Source organism: Dermochelys coriacea, chromosome 2, assembly GCF_009764565.3.
Source record: "Dermochelys coriacea isolate rDerCor1 chromosome 2, rDerCor1.pri.v4, whole genome shotgun sequence".
NCBI lineage: Eukaryota > Metazoa > Chordata > Testudines > Dermochelyidae > Dermochelys > Dermochelys coriacea.
The window spans coordinates 183,442,313-183,467,789 of NC_050069.1; the positions used below are offsets into that span (position 1 = coordinate 183,442,313).

At 41.6% G+C, this 25,477-nt stretch overlaps 1 protein-coding gene across 12 annotated transcripts in view; it reads left to right on the forward strand.

Moving 5' to 3' along the window:
• The window catches only part of PDE1C (phosphodiesterase 1C), a 541,496-nt gene that overhangs the window by 426,468 nt on the left and 89,551 nt on the right, over nt 1–25,477 (forward strand). For all 12 annotated transcript variants that reach the window (XM_043508789.1, XM_038392424.2, XM_043508790.1 and 9 more), the window contains 4 exons: nt 1,414–1,530; nt 10,785–10,925; nt 21,473–21,573; nt 23,031–23,159. In XM_043508789.1, the coding sequence (XP_043364724.1) occupies nt 1,414–1,530; nt 10,785–10,925; nt 21,473–21,573; nt 23,031–23,159 (488 nt within the window). The remainder of the gene's footprint in view (nt 1–1,413; nt 1,531–10,784; nt 10,926–21,472; nt 21,574–23,030; nt 23,160–25,477) is intronic.

Sequence of the window (25,477 nt, forward strand, 5' to 3'; positions counted from 1 at the left end):
TTTTTTTAATTTGGCATGATCTTAACACAGTCCATGAGCTTTACCAATAGGCCTTTTTTGTTTGGATTAATTCAGTCTTTCTGCCTTCCTTTTACACCTTTTCCCATCAACATTTGTTGTTATAGGTTATTGTGACCTTTTATAAACTTTCAGTTTTACAGATGTGGTCATTCAAAGGTTAGTTCTACATCCTTTCCATCCCTTGCCCAGTGGAAATGTAATGATTCCTCTGCCAGGGGTGCCTTTACATCCTCAGAGGTAGGGACCAGAACTGGTTCTGTGTGCTTGGGGTTTGACAGTTTGCCAATTAAAACAATCCCAGTTTGCACTCAGACTCTCTGGCAAGCTCCTTCAGTGGGTGTTTGCCTAATGAATTAGTAAAAACTGAGTAACAGCCAGTGGAAATTGGACCTCAGGCATCAGATATTTCTTCTGTTATTGTGCAACAAGAGAAACTGCTCTTTCTGTGTTTCTAAGTCAGACTGAAGCATGAAATGTATTTCATGCTTCGGGGAGTCTCTTCTTGTGAGAACTGCAGAGAGACACTGCAGACTTGGGAGGTTCTGACACAACAGGTGCCTTTAAAATCTCAACATTCACCATTCTAAGTTGGCTCAGTACCCACAGTCTTTTCCTAGACTTAGGAGAAAGCACAGAACTGCAACCAATGCAAAGAGATAGCAGATGCTGAATATGCAACAGTGCCAACTGTAGACTGTATAGACATCATAATGGTGGGGTGCTTACCCAAGCCAGGATTCCAAATCTTTTGACATTCAGCCTTTGCTGATCGTAGTTAGATATCAGGAGTGACCATAATTTAAAAAATCATTTTTGAATGCACATTTTTTGTTAAACTCCTGCCAGATCTTCCATGATCATAACACATTGCAGGGGTTCTCAAACTTCATTGCACTGTGACCCCATTCTAACAACAAAAATTACTACACAACCCCAGGAGGGGGAGGGGAATGAAGCCTGAACCTGCCTGAGCCCCGCCGCCCTGGGCAGGGAGCCCAAAGCTGAAGCCCAAGGGCTTCAGCCACAGATGGGGGGCTTTTAACCTGAGCCTCACCAACCACAGGTGAAGCCCTCAGGCTTGGGCTTCGTCCTGGGGTGGTGAGGCTTGGGCTTCGTCCCCAGACTGCAGCAAGTCTAATGCCAGCCCTGGCGACCCATTCAAATGGGGCCGTGACCCACTTTGGGGTCCCGACCCACAGTTTGAGAACTGCTGAAATAGAACATGCTCTGATTAAATGAAATTAGAGGAATCCAGAAGCAGTGATGAATTTTTTTCATATTCCGCAAAGTGATGCTTTCCTGATTGTTAAAGTTTTAAAGCAGGCAGAAATTATATAATTGTATAATTATAAAATAAATGACTGTATTAACACCTTTTTTCACACTTTGCAGAATGTAGACAAGTGGTCCTTTGATGTATTTGCACTAAATGATGCTAGCGGGGATCATGCGCTGAAATTCATTTTCTATGAACTTCTCACACGCTACGATCTGATCAGCCGTTTCAAGGTTAGTAAATCTGAGATGAGACTTTTCTTCCCAACTCCCCAGAAGGTCATTGAAGGAAAAACTCAAACTTTATTCAAACTGTATTCCACCCATACTTTTACTGTAACTTTTATTATGTTGGAGCATTAGTTCCCCAAATATGATTAAAATACTTTCCTGCGCGCTACAAATGTCTGCTAAACCATGCATTTTATTGGACTGGAGCCCAAATATGTTCCCTTCAAAGTCGTCAAGAAACTTTTTTGGACTTTTGCGGGGCTGCATTACAGTCCTGAAATATAATTCAGTCACATTTCCTCTTCAAGAATGAGCTGTGTTTTCACCATTTCAAGAGATTGCCGTGTTATACTTGAGTCTCTCATCATGGTAGAAATTACACCTTAGATGAGTCCATCACTAAATAACTGTAATTTTTAAGAGAGATCCTGGCTAAACTATACCTGGAACATTGGGAATACCCAACTGTACTCCTGTGTGCTGTGAAATCTGCAGATTTAGTCACTGTGCAAACAAGCATTGTTGATGCACTACTGATAGTTGATTGAACAACTTGTACTGGCTATAGGTTCATGTTTAGTGTTATCGAATTACTGATATAATGAATGCATTTTAAAAGAGTTTTCAATGGGGGATACTGTGGGTTTAAAATTTCAGGATACATTTAATCTTGGCCATTCTTCAGAGCTGGGACTGTGTCATCTTTAGTATGGATGATGCCACAATCTAAATAGTAACTGTAACCCCTTCTTGTCTTCCCTCAAAATTAAATAGTGCTATTTCTCTTGCTTCCTATCAAGTATGCCATGTTCATGACTGTGATGGGTTGGACCCCCTTTCTGGGGTGCCACCTGATGTGTTGGGGTCCCACTGAACCTACCTGTCCCAACAGCCTGGGTTCCCCTTACTCTATGTTGCTCTGACAGGTTCTCTGGCCCCTTTCCAGCACACACACAGGTAGGGACACACGCAGCTGTAGAATCACACAGAGTTTGCAATCAGCTCTCTGTGGGAGGACTGAGCTCGGGGAATTGTCCAGCACTCTGGTGCACACACCCTCTGGAGTGTAAACCCAAAATTATATGGTCTTGCATTCTATAGAGATCTATACAGCATAAGCTCATGAAATTTGCTCCCTCCCTCAGTGTGGAGGAAAATATGCACAGCTTCCCCCGCCATCCCCCAGTTATGAATTGCACAAACTGGGTTTTGGAATAAACAAAAAACAAGTTTGTTAATTACAAAAGATAAATTTTAAGTGATTATAAGGGACAGCAAACAGATCAAAGCAGATTACTGAGCAAATAAAACAAAACATGTAAACTAAGCTTAATACACTAAGGGTATGTCTACACTACGAAATTAGGTCGAATTTATAGAAGTCGGTTTTGTAGAAAGCGTTTTTATACAGTCGAGTGTGTGTGTCCCCACACGAATGCTCTAAGTGCATGTAGTTGGCGGACTGTGTCCATAGTACTGAGGCAACCGTCGACTTCCGGAGCTTTGCACTGTGGGTAGCTATTCCACAGTTCCCGCACTCTCCACCGCCCATTTAAATTCTGGGTAGAAATCACAGTGCTGATGGGGCTAAAACATTGTCGCGGTGGTTCTGGGTACATATCGTCAGGCCCCCGTTCCCTCCCTCCCTCCGTAAAAGCAAGGGCAGACAAGCATTTTGTGCCTTTTTTCTTGAGTTACCTGTGCAGACCCCATACCACGGCAAGCATGGAGGCCGCTCAGCTAACCGTCACTGTATGTCTCCTGGGTGCTGGTGGATGTGGGACTGCATTGCTACACAGCAGCAGTTTATTGCTTTTTGGCAGCAGACAGTGCAGTATGACTGGTAGCCGTCGTCGATGTAGTCCTGGGTGCTCTTTTAACTGGGCGCCTGGGCAAACATGGGAGTGTCTCAGCCAGGTCATTTCCCTTGTTTTGTCCCATTGCAATTGAGTCCTACCGGCAGTGCATTGTCTTTTAATCTGCAGCCAGCAGAAGATGATGGCCAGCAGTCATACTGCACCGTCTTCTGCCGAGCACTCAGGAGGTGACAATGGCTAGCGGTTGTATTGCACGGTCTGCTGCCAGCAAGATGTATAAAGATAGAGGAAGTGGCTCAAAACAAGAAATAGACCAGATTTGTTTCGTATTCATTTTCTCCTCCCTCACTCCCTCTGTAAAATCGATGGCCTGCTAAACCCAGTTTTGAGTTGTATCCTTGAGGTTTTGAGTTCTATCCTTGAGACGGCCATTCAGTTTCTCGCAAAGCCACCCCCTTTGTTGATTTTGATTCCCTGTAAGTCAATCCTGTAAGCCCTCCCTCCATCAGGGCAACAGCAGACAATCGTTCCGCACCTTTTTTCTGTGCAGACGCCATACCATGGCAAGCATGGAGCCCGCTCAGATCACTTTGGCAATTAGGAGCACATTAAACACCACACACATTATCCAGTAGTATATGCAGCACCAGAACCTAGCAAAGCGAAACCGGGCGAGTAGGCGATGTCAGCGCGGTGACAAGAGTGATGAGGACATGGACACAGACTTCTCTCAAAGCACATGCCCTGGCAATGTGGGCATCATGGTGCTAATGGGGCAGGCTCATGAGGTGGAATGCCGATTCTGGGCCGGGGAAACAAGCACAGACTGGTGGGACCGCATAGTGTTGCCAGTCTGGGATGATTCCCAGTAGCTGCGAAACTTTCGCATGCGTAAGGGCACTTTTATGGAACTTTGTGACTTGCTTTCCCCTTCCCTGAGGCACAAGAATACCAAGATGAGAGCAGTCCTCACAGTTGAGAAGCGAGTGGCAATAGCTCTGTGGAAGCTTGCAATGCCAGACAGCTACTGGTCAGTCAGGAATCCATTTGGAGTGGGCAAATCTACTGTGAGGGCTGCTTTCAATGCAATCAAAGATCTGCTGATATCAAGGGTAGTGACCCTGGGAAATGTGCAGGTCTTAGTGGATGGCTTTGCTGCAATGGGATTCCCAACTGTGGTGGGGCCATAGACAGAACTCATATCCCTATCTTGGCATGGGAGCACCAAGCCGGCGAGTACATAAACCGCAAGGGATACTTTTCAATAGTGCTGCAAGCACTGGTGGATCACAAGGGGCGTTTCATCAACATCAACGTGGGATGGCTGGGAAAGGTACATGATGCTCGCATCTTCAGGAACTCTGGTCTGTTTCAAAAGCTGCAGGAAGGAACTTTCTTCCCAGACCAGAAAATAACCATTGGGGATGTTGAAATACCTATAGTTATCCTTGGGGACCCAGCCTACCCCTTAATGCCATGGCTTATGAAGCCATACACAGGCAGCCTGGAGAGTAGTCAGGAGCTGTTCAACTACAGGCTGAGCAAGTGCAAAATGGTGGTAGAATGTGAATTTGGACGTTTAAAAGCGCGATGGCGCAGTTTACTGACTCGGTTAGACCTCAGCGAAACCAATATTCCCACTGTTATTACTGTCTGCTGTGCACTTCATAATATCTGTGAGAGTAAGGGGGAGCTGTTTATGGTGGGGTGGGAGACTGAGGCAAATCGCCTGGCTGCTGGTTACGCACAGCCAGACACCAGGGCGGTTAGAAGAGCACAGGAGGGTGCGGTGCGCATGAGAGAACCTTTGAAAATCAGTTTCATGACTGGCCAGGCTATGGTGTGAGAGTTCTCTTTGTTTCTCCTTGATGAAACCTGCCGCCCCTTGGTTCACTCTACTTCCCTGTAAGCTAACCACCCTCCCCACCTCCCTTCAATCACCGCTTGCAGAGGCAATAAAGTCATTGTTGCTTCACATTCATGCATTCTTTATTAATTCATCACACAAATAGGGGGATAATTACCAAGGTAGCCCAAGAGGGGTGGTGGAGGAGGGAAGGACAAGGCCACACACCACTTTAAAAGTTTAAAACTTATTGAATGCCAGCCTTCTGTTACTTGGGCAATCCTCTGGGGTAGAGTGGCTGGGTGGCTGAAGGTCCCCCCACCGCATTCTTGGGCATCTGGGTGAGGAGGCTATGGAACTTGGGGAGGAGGGCGGTTGGTTACACAGGGGCTGTAGCGGCGGTCTGTGCTCCTGCTGCCTTTCCTGCAGCTCAACCATATGTTGGAGCATATTGGTTTGATCCTCCAGCAGCCTCAGCGTTGAATCCTGCCTCCTCTCATCACGCTGGTGTCACCTTTCAGCTTCAGCCCTCTCTTCAGCCCGCCACTTACTCTCTTCAGCCCGCCACCTGTCCTCCTGGTCATTTTGTGCTTTCCTGCACTCTGACATTGTCTGCCTCCATGCATTCGTCTGTGCTCTGTCAGTGTGGGAGGACAGCATGAGCTCAGAGAACATTTCATCGCGAGTGCGTTTTTTTCACCTTCTAATCTTCGCTAGCCTCTGGGAAGGAGAAGATCCTGTGATCTTTGAAACACATGCAGCTGGTGGAGAAAAAAAAAGGGACAGTGGTATTTGAAAAGACACATTTTATAGAACAATGGGTAAACTCTTTCACGGTAAACCTTGCTGTTAACATTACATACATAGCACATGTGCTTTCGTTCCAAGGTCACATTTTGCCTCCCCCCACTGCGTGGCTAACAACGGGGAACATTTCTATTCATCCATAGGCAAACAGCCCAGCAGGAACGGGCACCTCTGAATGTCCCCTTAAGAAAAGCACCCTATTTCAACCAGGTGACCATGAATGATATCACTCTCCTGAGGATAATACAGAGAGATAAAGAACGGATGTTGTTTGAACACCAGCAAACGTACACTGCAATGCTTTGTTCTATAATGATTCCCGAGTACGTGCTACTGGCCTGGAGTGGTAAAGTGTCCTACCGTGGTGGATGGAATAAGGCTGCCCTCCCCAGAAACCTTTTGCAAAGGCTTTGGGAGTATATCCAAGAGAGCCACGAATGCCAGGGCAAATTAATCATTAAACATGCTGGCTTTTAAACCTTGTATAGTATTTTAAAAGGTACACTCACCAGAGGTCCCTTCTCCACCTGGTGGGTCCGGGAGGCAGCCTTGGGTGGGTTCGGGGGGTACTGGCTCCAGGTCCAAGGTGAGAAACAGTTTCTGGGTGTCGGGAAGACTGATTTCTCTGCTTGTTTACTATGAGCTATCTACAACCTCCTCCTCATCGTCTTCCTCGTCCCCAAAACCTGCTTCCATGTTGCCTCCATCTCCATTGAAGGAGTCAAACAACACGGCTGGGGTAGTGGTGGCTGAACCCTCTAAAATGGCATGCAGTTCATCATAGAAGCGGCATGTTTGGGGCTTTGACCTGGAGTGACCGTTCGCCTCTCCGGTTTTCTGGTAGGCTTGCCTCAGCTCCTTATGTTTCACGCAGCACTGCTTCGGGTGCCTGTTATGGCCTCTGTCCTTCATGCCCTGGGAGATTTTGACAAATGTTTTGGCATTTCGAAAACTGGAACGTAGTTCTTATAGCACAGATTCCTCTCCCCATACAGCGATCAGATCCTGTACCTCCCGTTCGGTCCATGCTGGAGCTCTTTTGCGATTCTGGGACTCCATCATGGTCACCTCTACTGATGAGCTCTGCATAGTCACCTCTGCTGATGAGCTCTGCATGGTCACCAGCAGCTTGCCACACTGGCCAAACAGGAAATTGAAATTCAAAAGTTTGCGGGCCTTTTCCTGTCTACCTGGTCAGTGCATCTGAGTTGAGAGTGCTGTCCAGAGCGGTCACAATGGAGCACTCTGGGATAGCTCTCGGAGGTCAATACCATCTAATTGCGTCCACAGTACCCCAAATTTGTCCCAGCAAAACCGATTTCAGCGCTAATCCCCTTGTTGGGGGTGGAGTAAGGAATTGATTTTAAGAGCCCTTTAAGTCGAAAAAAGGGCTTTGTCATGTGGACGTGTGCAGGGTTACATCGATTTAACGCTGCTAAATTCGACCTCAATGCCTAGTGTAGACCAGGTCTAAGGAATACTGGCTACAAATAATTTCTCACCCTAAATGTTGTTTCAAGCAGTTTGCAGAGTTTCTTGAAGGTAAACTGCACCACATTCATCTTAAATCTTCAGGCATTCCTGTCAGGGTTCCTTCCCCACTCTGAACTCTGGGGCACAGATGTGGGGACCCGCATGAAAGATCCCCTAAGCTTATTTTTACCAGCTTAGGTTAAAAACTTTCCCAAGGCACAAACTTTGCCTTGTTCTTGAACAGTATACTGCCACAACCAAGTGATTTAGAAAAAGAACAGGGAAAGGACAACTTGGAGTTCCTATTTCCCCAAAATATCCCCCCAAGCCCTTACACACCCTTTCCTGGGAAGGCTTGAAAATAAACAATATGAGCACGAACCAGCCTTGGATTTTTAAAACCCAAAAAACCCAATCAGGATTCATAAAAATCAGAATTTTATTAGAAAAACAAAAAAGATAAGAGAACAACACTGTAAGATCAGAATGGAAGATAATCTTACAGGCAATCAGATTCAAAACATAGAGAATCCCTCTAGGCAAAACCTTAAGTTACAAAAAGACACAAAAACAGGAATACACATTTCCTCCAGCACAGCGAATTTACCCGCCAAAACAAAGAAAACCTAACGTATTTTCTAGTTCGATTACTTACTGACTTTACAGGAATTGGAGGGCTTGCATCCTTGATCTGTTCCCAGCAAAGGTATCACACAGACAAAAGCCTTTTTCCAGCCCTCCAGATCTGAAAGTATCTTGTCCCCTCATTGGTCATTTTGGGTCAGGTGCCAGCGAGGTTCCCTTTACTTCTTAATCCTTTACAGGTGAAAGGATTTTGTCTCTGGCCAGGAGGGATTTTATAGCAGTGTATACAGAAAGGTGCTTACCCTTCCCTTTATATTTATGACAATTCCTTTTACAGACTGACCTTTCTTGCCTGGGCTCAGCCCCTGCCTCCCCCAGCTCAGTTCCTTTGTTTCTTCCAGTGTTTTCAGCAGTCTTCCTTCTTGGGCAGGGTGGTTGTAGAGAAAAGCCTAGATTAACTCACTCCCCAGCCTCAAATAGGATTTGCATATGGCGGGAATGCTTTGCTTCCTAGTTTGAACCCCATCCCCTTCCCATGGAAAAGTACCAGCATTTCAAGATGCTATCCTGTACCAGGTGACATGATCACATGACGCTGCAGTGTCTAAGCAGCATCTTAGGAAACTTCTCAGGAAGGAGAGAGATTAGTATCTTCACAGTCCTACTGTCCTTCCTAATGGCCCATCCAGGCTGATTGCATACTGTCTGGTGGGCATTCCCCAAATACACACACAGTTGTAATTGTTACATGGTCAATATTCCTAACTTCAGATACAGAAATTATGCATGCATACAAATTGGATAATCACATTCAGTAGATCATAACGTTTCCAAAGATACCTCACATGACCCATCTTGTATAATACATATCTTAGTTATGCCATATTCAGATCATATCAATGTTTCTATGAAGAATATGGAGCATAATGTTACAATGGTACATCTATTCTGACTAGAATTTGTACTTTTCAGAAAGAAGCTCTATGAATAATTAGTCTTTTACCAATACTTGTTATTTTGTAAGCACTGTGATCAAGTCCTTGAACTAGAACACAGAAAACATTGTATCACTTTCCCCACATAAATTTCATTCACAGAGCCAACTACTGATGTCTGCTTCATCCAGCCTTTCAGATCTGTACTGTTCAAGTTTCACTTCTGCACAGTTGTGTCCTATTGACCAGAGCTATCAACAGGACAGTAATAGAAATATACTGTATGTCTGAGGGCCTACTTACCAAGCTCTCTCTCTCTCTCTCTTCATTCAGGCAAATACTTTACTCTTATCTTCCTTGACAGATCTTTGCTTGTCCTGCCACCACTCAAGCTTTACATTACTTCTTCAGCTGTATGCAGAGCATAAATCATTTCAAGCCTTCAGTTCTGTTGAGGTCTTGAGGCTGTTGCAAAAATGGAAGGAGTAGGTGCACCATACATACTATTTCTAAATTCACCTACCCTTATTTTCTCTCACACTTTTTCGAGGACACCTCATTCCAGTGTGCCATGTACGCTGAATGTTTTCACTGACCTCATTCTCTAGAGCCTTGAGTTTCATAGCTTGGGAAAGGAATTAAACAGTCAAGCGTAAAACAAAATTTGAGATTGGTGACCTAGTGGTATCCAGTTCCAAATGCTGCTGAAGCTGGGTTTTATATTCCAACCTTGGATAGTATTCTCAATTAAATCTGGAACATGAACAAAAATGGTGGAAACCTCACAAGGAAAAAATAACTGTGCTCATGACATTTTCAGCCTTTTGCCTTGGCCAAATTCTTTCTCTGACCCGTACTTTCCTGGCACCTGTCTTGCCCTGAGGTTCCCATTCACTATTGTTGTCTTCTGAGAAGAGCCCCACAAGTCTCCCACTCTTTGGATTTCTTCAGGGACTGCCCCATATCTAAAGAGGATGTTCCCAGGTGGTCAGATTCTGCCTCCCCTTTCCCCCCACACACATACACTCCCACCATGCACACACAAGGCAGAGTTGTATACAGTTTGTTTCTGGCTGGTAATGCCACTGAAAGTACAGATCCAGATAGCTACCACACAAGAACTTCTGAAATTGGTTTGAGCATGTGGTACTAACATTGGAGAGCAGATGTTGCCATTCCCTTGAACGTGTGGTTGGACTAGTAACACTTTCCTCCCCAGGAAATCGCTTAATTTTGCCCTCACCTATCTGTATAGTACTACTATTGAAGTGAGTGAGTGTTGCAAACCTATACTGGGTCTGAGGGCAGAATTTGGGAAATAGTTACTAAGCAGAGACTTGGGTAAATAATGCTTCTCTTATGGAATGTTTTAGTCTACCTCTAATATGTACCATTAAAAATCTAAGCCATGAATTCTGAAGCAATGATGTATAACAATGGGTCATGAGAGAACAGACAAACACCTTGTGACCTATATTGAGATATTTCTTCAGGGGCAATCAATCAAGGGCTGTCTGTTGTTTTTTATTCTGCATTATGTATTCAAACAGGGGTACATAGTAGTGTACTGTCTTGTTCATGTGTATGTGTGTGTGATTCAGCCCTGACGTGATTAGGAATGGGTAAATTTCTTGATTTACTGTCAGTTTCTGCAGGGTCTGCTAAGGTGTTTTAGGTGATTTATTTATGTATAGACCACATTTTGGGGCACTAGATGAAAGTTACTCATAAAAATGCTAATAATTGAAGATAATTCTGTCTTCAGTGCATTTAACTTCATGTTTCCTTTTTTAGATTCCCATTTCTGCTCTTGTCTCCTTTGTGGAAGCACTGGAAGTTGGATACAGCAAACATAAAAATCCTTATCACAATCTAATGCACGCAGCAGATGTTACACAGACTGTACATTATCTCCTTTTTAAGACAGGCATAGCGGTAAGTACGTGAATACCAGAACAATGAGACTGCAGCATTTCCACTCATTAAAGAGATTATATACAGTGGAACATATTCCTACTGTAGATGAACTTGGTGTTTCTAAGTGCTATGAAAATGAAAAGTGCTCTGTAGGTGCTCAGTATTATTGGAGAACTTGGATATAGTGAAATGCCTTTGATAGTGATTTTGGATATAGTGAAATTCTGTTGTTAATGATCATGGAGTGGAAGTATGGTCTTGTGGTTGGAGTGCTAATCTTGGGAAACCTGCGATCAATTCCCTGCTCAGCCACAGACTCCCTGTATGATCTTGGGCAAGTCATTTAGTCTCTTTGTGCCTCAGTTCCCCATCTTCAAAATGGGGATAATATTATTTGCAAGAGTGTCATGAAGATAAACACATTAAAGACTGTGAGAATCTCAGATGGTATGGTGATGGGAGCTATACAGGTATCTGTGATAGATTGGTTATACTGAAACTCTAGTAAAGTAGAATGGCACTATCCCTCCTTGATAGAACTGATTCAGTCCTTACCTCCTTTTGTCTCCTTTGAGGTGATGCATGCCCCTACAGTAACTAGAGGGGGTGCAGATCCTGCATTTAAGAATGATTAGAAGTCAGGAAAACCTACAGCAAGAGAGACTAAAGAGCTCAATCTGTTTAGATTAACAAAGAGAATGTTAAAAGGTGACTTAATTGTGGCCTATAAATACTTATTCAGGGAAAAAGATTTCTGATTACAGAGGGTTCTTTAATGTATCAGACAAAGACATAGCAAAATTAAGTGACTAGAAGCTGAAGCAAGACAAATTCAAACTGAAAGTGTATAACAATGTACTTTGGAACAATGTACTTAGTAACGTGGTGAATCCTCCATTGTTTGAAGTCATTAAATCAAGACTGGATATCTTTCTAAAATATCTGATCTAGCTCAACCAGAAGTTATAGGCATGGTGAAATTCTATAGTTTAGGTTATGCAGAAGGTCAGACTAGATGATCATAATGTTCCCTTCTGGCCTTAAAGTCTATGAGTCTTTGACAAAGAGGTTTATAGAAAATAGCATTAAACTCCTTACAACATTTTCCATTGTTATTAGAGCTGGTCAATTGAAACAATTTTCTGTCAGAACATGTTATTTTGAGGAAACTGAATTTTTTTGTTGTGAAGTTGTACTGATTTTGGTAAAATTTTGTTTCAGAAAAAAATTGGAAAAAAGGGAATTATAAAATATCAAAAATGGGATGTTTTGATATTTTCAGAAAGGAAACTTGATTTTTTTTTAATGAGTCTATTTTAAGTTTACTTTTATTTATATGAAAATGCTTGAAATTGAAAGAAACATTTCAAATTTATCAAAACAAAGTGCTTCAGTTGACCCAAAACAAAAACACAAATTAAAATTTCTTTCAGCAAAATAGACATTTTGGTTTTTCTTCCCAGTTTGGGATGAAACTGTTTTTTCTGAAAGCTTGACATTTTTCATGGAAGGAAAAAATTCCATTTTCCAACCCACACTAATTGGTATACAATTGAATGAATTGGTTGCTGTTGCTGTGGCTGGTATGTTGTTAAATAAAATTGTGCTGTGCTTTATTTTTATTGAAATACGGTTCATTTACTGTAGAAACAGCCTACTTAAGCACATACAATTGTGTTCTGCATTGACTCCTCCCATTGCAAGTATCCATGTACTACTTTCGAACAGAAACCAAAAAAGCCTTAGATTTCAACTGAAAAGTATTTTTACATAACATCCTTTGATTCTTCAGAGTTTATTATTAAACTTGTAATATTAGGACAAAGATAAAGAAACTCCCAATTGCAAATGACTCAGCATTGTTAGCCTGTTCTACATGAAAAGGTTAAGTGGACCCAGTTATGTCACTCAGGGGTGTGAAAACTCCACACCCCTGAGCGACATAGTTAAGCTGATCTAACCTCCAATGTATACAACAGTAGGTAGGTGGAAGAATTCTTTTGTCAGCCAAGCTACCACCTCTCAGGAAAAACTCCTCCCATCAGCGTAAGTAGTGTTTACACTGAAGCCCTATGGTGGCACAGCTGTCTTTGTTCTGTTGTAGCTTTTCAAGTGTAGACAAGCCTATAGTAATGCTTGCATTTTCCTCTTCTCTTGTTGGTAAGACTTTAGTCCTCCTTTTCCCCAGCTGATAAATCTTGGAGATGATGATAGTTTCTGAGACTGCAACAGAGAGACATAAAGAAATAGTAAATCTGCTGTGCTGACTGTTAATAAAAGTTTCAGTAGAGACATAATGCTGGATTCCAGTCTCACTCCTACCAGTTACTTCTGATTTCACTAAAGTAAGTGAGATAAGATTCAGACCCACAACTAACTACTACAAACCAGTCTAATATTCCTAACTGTTTCACTGCAGATATTTAGCATGTAGGTTAAAGAAAACCCACTGAAGGGCATAATTACTAAGGATATTAAAACCATGTGTAATGTGAATTGCATTATGATGGTGAACCAACTGATTCCTTTCCTTTCCTCAAACAGCATAAAGGTGGCACTCTTCCTACTTCCTACAGTGCAGTTCTGCTCAGAAAAGTGACTGTGTAAAAATGGCTCCTACTTATTCAACAGACCTACTGCCCGTGTGTTTTCAGGGTCATATTTGTTACTTTATTATTTTTGGCATGTTAGTGCTGTAGCACCATCACAGCTGTGGGAGAGTGAGCTGTGTTCTTTTCTAGCTCATGCATCACCAACAGAACTCTGTAAGTTCCATATTCTGCTCTCTGTTACACTTGTTTGACCCCATTGAAGACAGCAGGGCTATGCAGGTGTGGTAAAGGCAGAATTTGAAGGATATGGTATAACCACAGAATCTGACCTGTTGAATCCTCATACTGATGACTGGGACCATCACCTTGTATGGTGAAGGGGCTTGCGTGTTCCAATGATCCTCAGAGCTAAGTTATCAGAAGCTTCATGTTCCTGGTAGGGTCTCCCAAGGCGTACAGGTCTGAGGAGAGGTCATAAACAAAGCACGGTCCAATCCCCCAAGTCCTCAACAGTGGATCAGGCATAAGAGGGTCCTCGGAACTCAACGGCTGTGAAAGCAGATGAAGGTTGCAGCAAGTGGAGACTTCCAGTTGTCTTGGACCTTCCCTGCCACTGGGCCCCAGACTTCCAACTTGTCATGATCGTGTGGTCGCTGTAGGCACACCAGCTTCCCCACATTAAAAGAAATCACGCGCAAGCTTCTATCATGGGAAATAACATCTTTCCAACCTTCCAAGCCCTGTGGTAACAGACTAGTGGTGATGGGGACAGGATTAGTGGATCTGGCAGTCCCTAGCCATGAATCTGCACATAGGTGGTTGTAATTAGATGGTTGTCTGGCACCAGGACTGAGACGGGGTTCAATTCGGCAGCTCCTATTATGACTGAGCAGTCCTCTTTAGGATCCCCTCTGTTCACCCCGCATTGGGAGGTGCCTTAAACCTAGGCTGTCTCATACATTCCTGGCTGGATTACCGCATCCAATGGGATCACTGCCTGCAATCAAAGCTATAAAAAGACAGTGACTTTTGCTACATGGAGTGTTCACACCCTGATGGGTAACAAAGATAATGTAGGTTTCAGAGTAGCAGCCGTGTTAGTCTGTATTCGCAAAAAGATTATGCATTTTAAGATTATCTTTTAAAGATAATGTACAGCTGGAAAAAAAACTGCTGTCATTGTCAGGGAACTTGAAAGATATAACATCGACGTCACTGCCCTGAGTGAGACAAGGTGCCCAGATGAAGGTCAACTGAGAGAAGAAGGTGGTGGTTTCACCTTTTTCTGGCAAGAAAAATCTGTAAAGGACAGGCGCATTCATGGTGTCAGTTTTGCAATTAGGAATAAGTTTGTCAATCAGCTTACAGAATTTCCTGTAGGAATCAATGAACGTCTTATGACTCTTTGTCTTGAGCTCAGCAACAACCAGTCTGCTGCTGTCGTCTGCGTGTATGCCCCAACGCTTGATTCTGTTGAGAATAACAAAGAACAATTCTATACAGATCTTGACAGAGTCTTGATCAACATTCCCAAGGAGCACAATATCATTCTCCTCAGAGATTTTAATGCTAGAGTTGGGCGGGAGTCAGATCTCTGGAATGGCACTATTGGAAAAGAAGGAATAGGAAAGGCTAATTCTAATGCCATCCTCCTCCTGAGCAAATGTGTAGAACATGACCTGATCATCACAAACACCCTCTTTAGACAAAGTGAGAAGTATAAGACCACCTGAAGACACGCTTACTCCAGGCATTGGCACCTTCTCGACTATGTTATTGTTAGAGGAGAAACGCATTGCCCTAGAAGCTGAAAAGAGAAAGAAGGAAGGAAAAAGAAATAACTTTTTCCCAGCAGGCCACTGGCCTGCCACAAAATGTCTGTACCTACTGCAGGCGGATTTGCGGTTCCAGGATCGGACTCCTGAGTCATCTCAAGACCCATATGTAAATCTGTGGCAGAGATCGTCCTCGAAAATGAGGGATTGCCATTTACTGATGACGATACATGATACAGCACAACTTGGATTTTAAATCCAAGGATGAGACATGGCAGCTAGTAAAAAGTATCTTTTTATTTTTGCACTGAACAAACTGGATGTGAAGTCCGCTGAGAGAAAATAATTCTGGAACCCCACAATGACATTTTTTCCAGGCAGTTTTCAGAGTGTAATTGCACTTTAACAATTTGTTACTGATACCGTTAAGTTAAAATCCATTCTCCCACATCTTAACTAATGGCTTGATCCCGCTTCAGGGGACATCAGTGGGAAAACTTCTGTTGTCTTGGATGGAGTTAAGATCTGACCTTTTTAGTTCTTGTTCCTGCTCTCCTGAGAGTAGGTCATGAGCCAGCTAATAATAGATTTTTTTACAGGTTTTTATCAGCATGTGATAGTCTGTTAAATTCAGCATTGTTAGCTGGTGCTCCTAGTCATCTTTTGTTTTTAGAAGAAATATTTATGCTACTTATAGGAACAGAGAATGGATTTGGGTCAGCTATTAAACAGAATGGTGCATAGAGATTTATACTGAGCTCCTGAATTGCATCTTCATATTTTTGGTACCTTTGTTTTTGGCTTAAAGATTTTTGTGTTTGTTTTACAGTAAATTGTTCAATGTCCAGATCAATTTATTTTAAATGTTTTGCTTGAGTAGCCTCAACCCCCATGAGGTTGTTGACTTGCCTTTGAAAATAACACTAATAGTAAGGCTGCAAGCCACTCCTTTGGGGGAAGGCAGAGGGGAAACAGACATACATAACAGATGTACAGTGACCCAATAAAAATATATATAGGATCTATTTCCTTCCTCATGTTATCATCCAGCTCAGAATCTAAAAATAATTTTCTGAATGAGCTTTAGTGATTACAAATTAGATTATAACAAATTAGTGCCAACTGCTGACCTTGGGAATGTGCACGTGAGCAGTGTTTATTTCAATGGGAGTCCTATGTGTGCACCCTAGGGCAGTTTGGTATTATTTATTTTGATGGCTGCTAATAATATACAGTGCTGCCAAATCCTGCAATCTTTGCTGAGTTTTTTGTCTTTAGTCAAATTCCCTTGGATTTCAATGACTATGATTGGTTTCAGTGGAAGTCTTGCAGTGCAGAGGCGGGGCAAGGGTGGGGCTAGGAACAGGGGGAGGAGGTTGAGCACCCACCGGCCAGAGGGGAAGTTGGCGCCTATGTAGGAACTCCAAGTGAAGCCTGTAGGGCTTTCTGGTGAGCAAAGAATAAAAGGTCAAGCTTATACCTACTGAATAATGACTGGTTCTTCACTAATATAATCCAAATAAAATGATAAGGCCTTGCCATGCTGGGTCAGTAATCCAGTATCCTGTCTTTGACAGTGGCCAGCTCCAGTTGCCGAACAGGAATGTGCAAATTTCTGTAATAGGCAGTTTTAATAGGCACTTCTGCACTGGCATAGTGGAAGCTTGTGCTTAGTCCAGGCACTTAGTAGTTGATATGATGGTTTATGCCCCTTAATGTCATTATTCTGTTTAGTTCTACTGAGAATGTTTTTGTTGTTCACATTAGTATCTAAATATTTTTAAAATCTGGTCATGACCTTAGTAATATCCCGCGGAAGTATTATTCATTGCATAAAAAAGTATTATAATCAGTTTTAAATGTGAGCCTTTAGTTTCATCTGGTGACCTCTGTCCTAATATTATGGGGGGAAAGTAAAAAGGAGCCTCTGATTCATCTTCTCTATCCCATTCATTATTTCAGAGACCTCCATCATGACCCCTGTTGTTTATTTTCTCTTTAAACTATGTAGTCCTAATCTCTCCAGCTCCCCTCAGGCAAAGATCTTTTCATACCTCTAATCATTCTCCTTGCACTTCTCGAGACCTTTTATATATCTTTATTAGGTGGTGCGACCAGAAACCATCACAGTATTCTAGGTGAAGAACTGCCACCAGTATATATAAAGGCAGTATAATATTTTCAGTATTATCCTAATTTTGACGTACAAAGTTAATACTGGATTTTTTTAATGTTTATATTTCAGGGAATAAATACTCAAGCACACAACTTAGAAACATTTTTAAGAGTTGCACTGCATAGATATCTGTAAAACATTTTTCTTTTGTTCTTCCTTTCTTTAATTAACTCTCTTGTTCAAGTGTGACTCAATTATTTTTCCCCTTTATGAATATTATCTGATTAATCTTGATAATTATTGGGAATTACTGTGCAATCTCTTTGTGCAACCACATAGTTATATGCAAACCGTAAACGATGAGAGCGCTTCCTCTACTTTTGTAATTCTTGATAATGGCACATTTCATAGAGCAGAGCTGTAAAACTGCTGAAGCATAGGATTTCTCTGACACTTGTGTTTGAACCAAATGGGGGGAAAAAACCTGCTGGCTTTTATGGTTAATAAGCAGATCATCATGACTATATGCAATCTGAAACTGATAACTTCTTTGGAATGAATGAACATAAACTCTGAGAAAAGGAATAAGCTAATTATCTCCATCCTTCTCTTCTTTGTGTCATTTTCCTGTGTTTCCTGGCAATGCATTCCACTCACTTTTGCACTGGGAAGCTCATCTTGTCTTTTCTTGTTCTCACTCCTATGCACACAGTGAGTCTTTTGTTTAGACTCTAGTGGCTCTTCTTAGTAGTTAATTCTTCATGTTTATTATGCCTTTGTGAACTACAGCTATGCCTCATTTCCCTTTCTTTGTTCCCCATTTGGGATCCAATGCTCATTCTTTGATTCATTTCCTTCTTTCCATCATCTTTGAAGAGTTTGTTCTGGATCATTTTTTGTCACCCCTTCAGAAATGAAAAACATTCACATTTCCTTGCTCTCCCCCCCCCTGCTTTCCCCCACATGGGTGATCCCTGCTGCTTTCTCAATCATTCTTAACGGCTTTGTTCTTTAAAGCTAGCCCCATTCTGCAAGATGAAGTCCACTAGTAAAAGGTAATATTCCCACTTGGATGGAGATTGCATCTGTTAAATGTTGGCTGCCTGGCATCATCTTTATTTTCTTTATTATGGTTGTAGTTGAAGTGGGGACTGAAAACTTTTGATCATTTACTAGAGGTTTCATTTTTTCCCCTTTATTCACAGAGCTATTTTAACTATACGTTATTTACACTGAATTTTATTTGTCATCCACTGTTCTTCTGTAGTAACCCTAGGCTGTGTTTTCTGTGGGTGTTCTCAATAAATGGCATTTTACTCCTGTCCTCAGTAGCCTTCCTCTCCATTTCAAGACCCTGCATTGAGCTGATCTTGTTTGACCATGGAGGGCCTGATGGGACTTAAAGCCTGCTTAATGACTCTCCAGTTACATCAGAGTAGTAAAGAGCTGAGAGAAGGAACTCCAGGAGCTGAGCAAACTGCCTCCATTTGGGAAATGAAAGACCACGTCTGAAGAATTAAAGTGTGGGTCTATTGCATGCTACTTCCTAGAGAACCAGCAGTCTGGCTATCCTGATGTAACTTAACATAATTCTGCCATACTGGGTCAGACCGAGGGTCCATCTAGCCCAGTATCCTGTCTTCCGAAAGTAGCCAATGCCAGGTGCTTAAGAAGGAATGAACAGAACAGGAAATCATCAAGTGATCCATCCTCTGTTGTCCATTCCCAGCTTCTGGCAAACAGGGCTAGGGACACCATCCCTGGCTAATAACCATTGATGGACCTATCCTCCATGTTGCTTGAAGTCATCTTCTTTGTCAATAGTAAATGCTGTTTATCTTCAGGACAGACAAGCAACATACAGACAATGAAAGCTTCACAAACCCCAGCATTCTCCAACTCTGTTCTAATTCTGGAGGGAATGGGGGGGGAGGTAATAAGAGAGTAGTTCAATCTCCATGCCTATTCACACCTTGTCCATCCGAATAAAACTGCCAACAAGAACTACTGGGATGATCAGGGGAACAGACTGCCTATCTTATTAGAGAAGACTGGAAGAACTTGGAAGACTGGATGAGAAGGCTGAGAAGGGATATGATTACTCTTTGTAAATACCAGAGAGACTGAAGAGCTATTCAAGCAAAAGGACAATATTGGCATAAGTACTAATGGATATAAACTGGTTATGAACAAATTCAGGCTGGAAAATTAGAATGTTTCTAACTATCATAGGGGTGAAGTTCTGGAACAGCCTTCCAGTAGTTGTGGGGGGCAAACAACTTAATTAGCTTTAAGCAGAACCTGGACACATTTATGAATATAATTGTATGATGGTATTGCTTGTGATGTTAGGGGGCAGGGCTCAGCAGCCCTGGGACTCACTTCTGGTTTATATCTTATCTTCCTAAAGCTCATGCTTCAGGGTTTCAGCCAGCCACCTGCAGGAGTCAGGAAAGGATACCCCCCCCTCCCCAATGTATATTTTAAATCTTCTTCCTGTGAAGCATCAGGGATGGCCACAACTGGAGATGGGACATTGAGTGGGGAGGGCCAGGGCTCTCTCTGAGGTGACACCAATATTTTCTCTCTCAAGTGCTTGGCTGGCTGGTTCCTTCTCAGAAGGTTGGGGTCTAACTGATTGCCATATGTGGGGTTGGGAAGGAATTTTTTCCCCAGTCAAATTGGCAGTGACCTTGGGGTTTTTTGCCTTTTTCAGCAGTATGTGGGTACCGGTCACTTGCCAGGAATATCTGGGTGTATCTCGTTTAATCATTTCCCTGTCATTGCAGTGACCTTGGACACTGGAGCACCTCAGTCCCTTCTAGTCTCTGCCTGTGGCATATCATAGTCTAATTTCTCATTGGTTGTAATACTTTGGTCTAATTTGGATGGTTAGGTTTAGTCTGCGGGTGCTGGTGGCCAGTGATATACAGGAGATCAGACTAGATGATCTGGTGGTCCCTTCTAATCTTAATCTCTATGAACAAAGAGGGCCAGTTCTGATGATGATTTTTAGAGCTGGGCAAAATATTTTACTGCTGACATCTGATATTGTTTTTAGGATGAAATCTGACTTTGTATGCCAGCTTTAGGGCAATAGAGGCTGTAGAACTTCGCCAGTGGGGGAGGGTCAGGATTACCACAGAAGGGGAGTGGTATTACAGGCACACAGGAGATGGCCAGCAGTGGGGGTGCTGTAAGTATGCAGAGGTTGAGGGATCACCCAACTTGTAGGGCACTCAAAATCTAGGGTTATCCTTGCTTCCAAGCTGCAGATTCATCTAATTATATTAGTAGTTTTGACAATATCTAGTGTTTTGTTTTCACTATATTATGCAAACATTAACTACTTTAATCCTAATGGCACTCCTGGAGGTAGGTGCATGTTGTTAGGTGGGGAAACTGAGGCACAGAATGATTAATTGATTTAAGCACTTCGAAAAATGGGACTTGGGCTCCTATGTCATTTAGGTGCTTTTGAAAATGTTATCCCATGACTTTCTGAATATTTTTTAATTAATTATAAATAAACAACTAGAATTACATTTTTGTGATGCTATATTCTTGCTTTAATATTGCATGTGTTTGCCTTTTAGTCAATACACACAATTCAGTAATTCGCAAAGGGTCTCCTAGTCATTGGGAATTAGCAAAGTTCTAGTGTATTTGAGGCTTGTAACATCACTATTCTAGGCTAACATAGCTGATTGCATGTGTATTTTATATTGTGTGTATATTTGCACATGCATCATTAGATTTTGTGTTTCTCTCAGAATAGCAAACGCTCCCTTTCTTGAGCTTGCATCTTTTTTTTTTTTGCTCGTATTCCTTTTAAAGAAAGTAAATGTTCTCCTCCCCTTGCTTCAACCTTTTTAGTGTCCAAAAAATTTAAAATATTTTGCCAGGATTTAATTTATTTAGATCCACCTTGAGGAAAAACAGTGGTTCAGCTTTCATGTAGGAGCTGGAGAACTTTGCTTTGGAACAGCTGACAGGCTGTAGGGAAAAGTCAATAATGTGCCGTGTGTATTGTCAGTAAGAGAAAGCTTGCCTTAACAGATGAAAGCCTTAATGCCTGAGAAAATGACAGCTTATCTGATTGCTCTATAATCTCCTTTTCAGCACTGGCTGACAGAGCTGGAGATCTTTGCTATGATCTTTGCAGCTGCCGTCCATGACTATGAACACACTGGAACCACCAACAACTTTCACATTCAGACACGGTGAGGCCTTTGTAAATTACTTAAGGAAGGGAGGGAAGAATGCTAATTTTGTCTATACCCGACTTTTCTGGGACTCTTTTTTGTTTTGTGTTTTCTTTTAATATATACATAGGTAGAATGGTTAAAGAATTGTAAGTGGAAGAAACTGAGATATACTATATTTTGTGATCATGAATGTCTTCCATTCATTGGGACAAATTCCTCTGTTACACCAGCATAAAGTTGGAGTAACTCTGCTGACTTCAAATAGAGTAATCTCAGATTTACACTGAAGCCACTTAGAAGAGAATTTGGAGGAATAACTTATATTTCATAAAGCTGCCAGTTGCTAAATAAATGGCCGGCCATGCTGGAATGGTTTGGAGCTATTTTGGTTATGTTTCTTCTTCTTCTGTTTGTTTCAACTTGAAGAAGCCAACATTTCATTGAATGAATCAAACAGAAAATAGATATTCATCAATAAACCTCAAAGAACTGGAAACTATACATCAGCAGCCTTCTCCAGTACCTCTCCCTGCCGAATGCCATGCCTGCAGCAATAGAATGTGTTCATAATCCTTCAGTGATTGTTGTGGTAACCATATTTGAAAACACTGGAGAGCACTGCAGGACATTTAGGTGGGCAAGGACTTGGATAGACCAGTGCCATTTCTGAAGCAGACAACTCTTTTGGGGGAGATTTTCAAAGGCACAAAAGGTAGTTAGGCATCTAACTTCTACTGACTTGCAGTGAGAGTTGGGCACCAAACTGCTCTTTGTGCCTTTGGAAATGTTCCCCTTTGTGTCAAAGGTCAGGTGTTCTCAGCAAGAGGTCTGTTGGTGTCAATGGTTGCCCTATAAATTCCTTGTATAAAATAATCAATTCAGAAAATAATACTGGGACCAATCTTGCAATCCCTAACTCATACAACATAAGAGTTTTACTTTAGTAAGAACTGAGGAAAAGCCTCATTGTTTCACCCAATGACTGATATTTATGAAATAGTTAGCAGCCAAATGTCTCTCAGCACTCCTTTTAAATCTTTAACACAGTATTTGGGTGTATCTTAAGCAGTGAATGGGGTTTTGTGAAAGGCTTTTTCCCTGAGGTGAATTTCAACCATTGGTCTTAATGTTTCCCCCAGCTACCATAGCAATGAATACAGCAAAAAGAAAAGGAGTACTTGTGGCACCTTAGAGACTAACAAATTTATTAAATGCATCCGATGAAGTGAGCTGTAGCTCACGAAAGCTTATGCTCTAATAAATTTGTTAGTCTCTAAGGTGCCACAAGTACTCCTTTTCTTTTTGCGAATACAGACTAACACGGCTGCTACTCTGAAATGAATACAGCATTACACTTAATTTAAAAATACCAATATATAGTCTGTAATTGTGAATCATGGTAATATTTTGAATGTGAGACTGACACATAATGGAAAGAAACATAACTTTTTCAACATTCTTTTAAATACTAGGTCGGATTCAGCCATTCTGTACAATGACCGATCTGTGCTCGAAAATCACCATGTTAGCGCAGCCTATCGCCTTTTGCAAGATGACGAGGAGATGAACATTTTGTCTAACCTCTCAAAAGATGATTGGAGGTAAGAACAAGCAGTAGGGCCATTTGAGGAAGTTTCAGCCAGGCCAATTGTAGTTACTACATTTCTTTGAATAATAGTATCCATCAAAATATAATATACAGCTGTATTTTTATTACTAAGAGAAAGGATATTTAAAAATCTTTATCCTATTTTCACCCCTCTCATTTTCATCTGCTGTACTCTTAGGACTAAATTCATAAGTGATGTGTGAAGTTATTTAACTTATAATGGAATCTATTCATTAGTCTCTCATAGATCTCCCTGCATCCACTTATCACTGTGTAGGTGAATATACTGGTGGCCTGATTTTCATTTACACAAAAACATAAATTACAATTAAGACCACTCCAAGGTCCCTTTATCCTGCCAGAACATTATAAATGAGCTTTAGTGTAAATGAGAATCAGGTCCAGAGCATATAAGTGGGTGTAAAAGACATGCCAAAAAGCCAGAAGAAGGTGTAATTTAAAATGGGCACTCCTGATGGAAATAATTTATTTGCAAAAATCGGCATTTTAAAATAACAGATTATTCAGACTGAAAGAGGGCTTTTTATCTAGTTTTTAAATGAAATATCTGACTCTTTAAAAATAGCAATTATGCATAAAACATATATAGTTACCTGGACAGAAGAATCTTAAATGAATTGTATTAATCAGAGTTTTTTCTCACTGGAGTGAAAGCATCCTATCGTGTGTTATTGCAGACAAACATATACTGGTTCATGTATGCATTCAAACTGAACAAAGTGCTGAACACATTCAACTCTTAATGACTTCAGTAGAAATTGAGGGCACTCAGCAGTACTTCTCCAGGCCTTGGTAAGCTGGGTCAGGGAGGAAAAGTTCACCCTCTTCCTCCTTCCTTGGGTCTGCGTTCCATATTCACCTAGTCTTCCCAGCACAGAAACCCTCATGACAGGCGGAGCCAGGGATGGCTCCTGGCCTAAACCCCAGAACCACATGTGGTTGGTTTCATTCAAAAGTCAGCACTCTGGATCACAGTTGCCAACTTTCACGTGGTAAATAAGTACCCTGACTTTCACAATAAGCCAAAAATCAAGGTAATCCAATTTCAAAACAAGGCCAAAACAAGCCAATCCCGAAGAACCCCAACATCTATATGACTAGATCCTCCTGGTGTGCAGTCTGGGACTGTGGTGGGCCGCTGTGCACCCCTGTCTCTCTCTCCCCCTTGCCCCTGTTTGCTGGGAACTGATTAAAAAAAAAGAAGCAACAAGCTACAACAAGCAACAAGTTACAGGCCAAACAAGCAAAAATCTACAACCCAAAAACAAGTCAACAAGCAACTCATAAGCCAATTAAGCCAAAAACAAACCCAATTTCTGTTGTTTTTTTCACGGGTTTGGCATGTCTGCTATGGATGACTGGCTAAGTATGACAAGCCACTCAGAGCTCTAGCTTACGAAAGCTTATGCTCAAATAAATTTGTTAGTCTCTAAGGTGCCACAAGTACTCCTTTTCAACATCTTGTGGATTCATAAACAGACGAACTCTTAGGAAAAAACACAGTAACACTCAGAAAGTGTCACAAGAATCTTGAAAAAGGAATAAACCTCACTCTCTGGGTCATGGTATTAAAATCTAATTTACTTTTCTAGGTTGTCTATTTACTTTTTGCATTTCATTCATCTTGCACAGTGAAAAGGAGCTGAATGATATCAGTTAACAGGCTGTTGTATTTAAATTCAGTATTCTAAGGGATTTTTTAAAATTTAAATACAACTTGTTTTGACTCAAATTAGATATATAAGATATCAAGGAAAACAGATTTTTTTTTAAATTGTAAACATTCCCCGACAGTATATAAAATATAAACATAATTTCCTACAAACAAATCTGTTCACACTGGGCCTATTTTTTCCTTGGCATAACCCAAGTGGTCATGGCACCTCGGTAGTGTTGGATTCATGCAGGTTGTGAAGTGCTTTGGCATGGAAGTTTCTATACCTATGATGATATTTCAAGGAAGAGGGAAATGAAGGTCCCAGTTCAGCAAAGTACTAAAGCATGTATCTACATTGGAGTTAATGGACTACTTGGTGTTCAGCATTAAGCCCGTGCTTAAGTACCTTGCTGAAATTTAATGGGAGTTGATGAGGGAGGAGAAGAGAAAGTGAAAAAAAATTAAAGGAAGTTGTCCAAGCAGATTGAGGTCAAAATTTAAATTTTGTCTTAACTGCCCCACCCCCATTTTGGGATGTACAAATCACAATGGAACAAATTCATCCCTGCTGTAACTACGTTGTCCTCAAACTCAAATATGGGCCTATGGTACATGACAGCTTCCTTGATTCT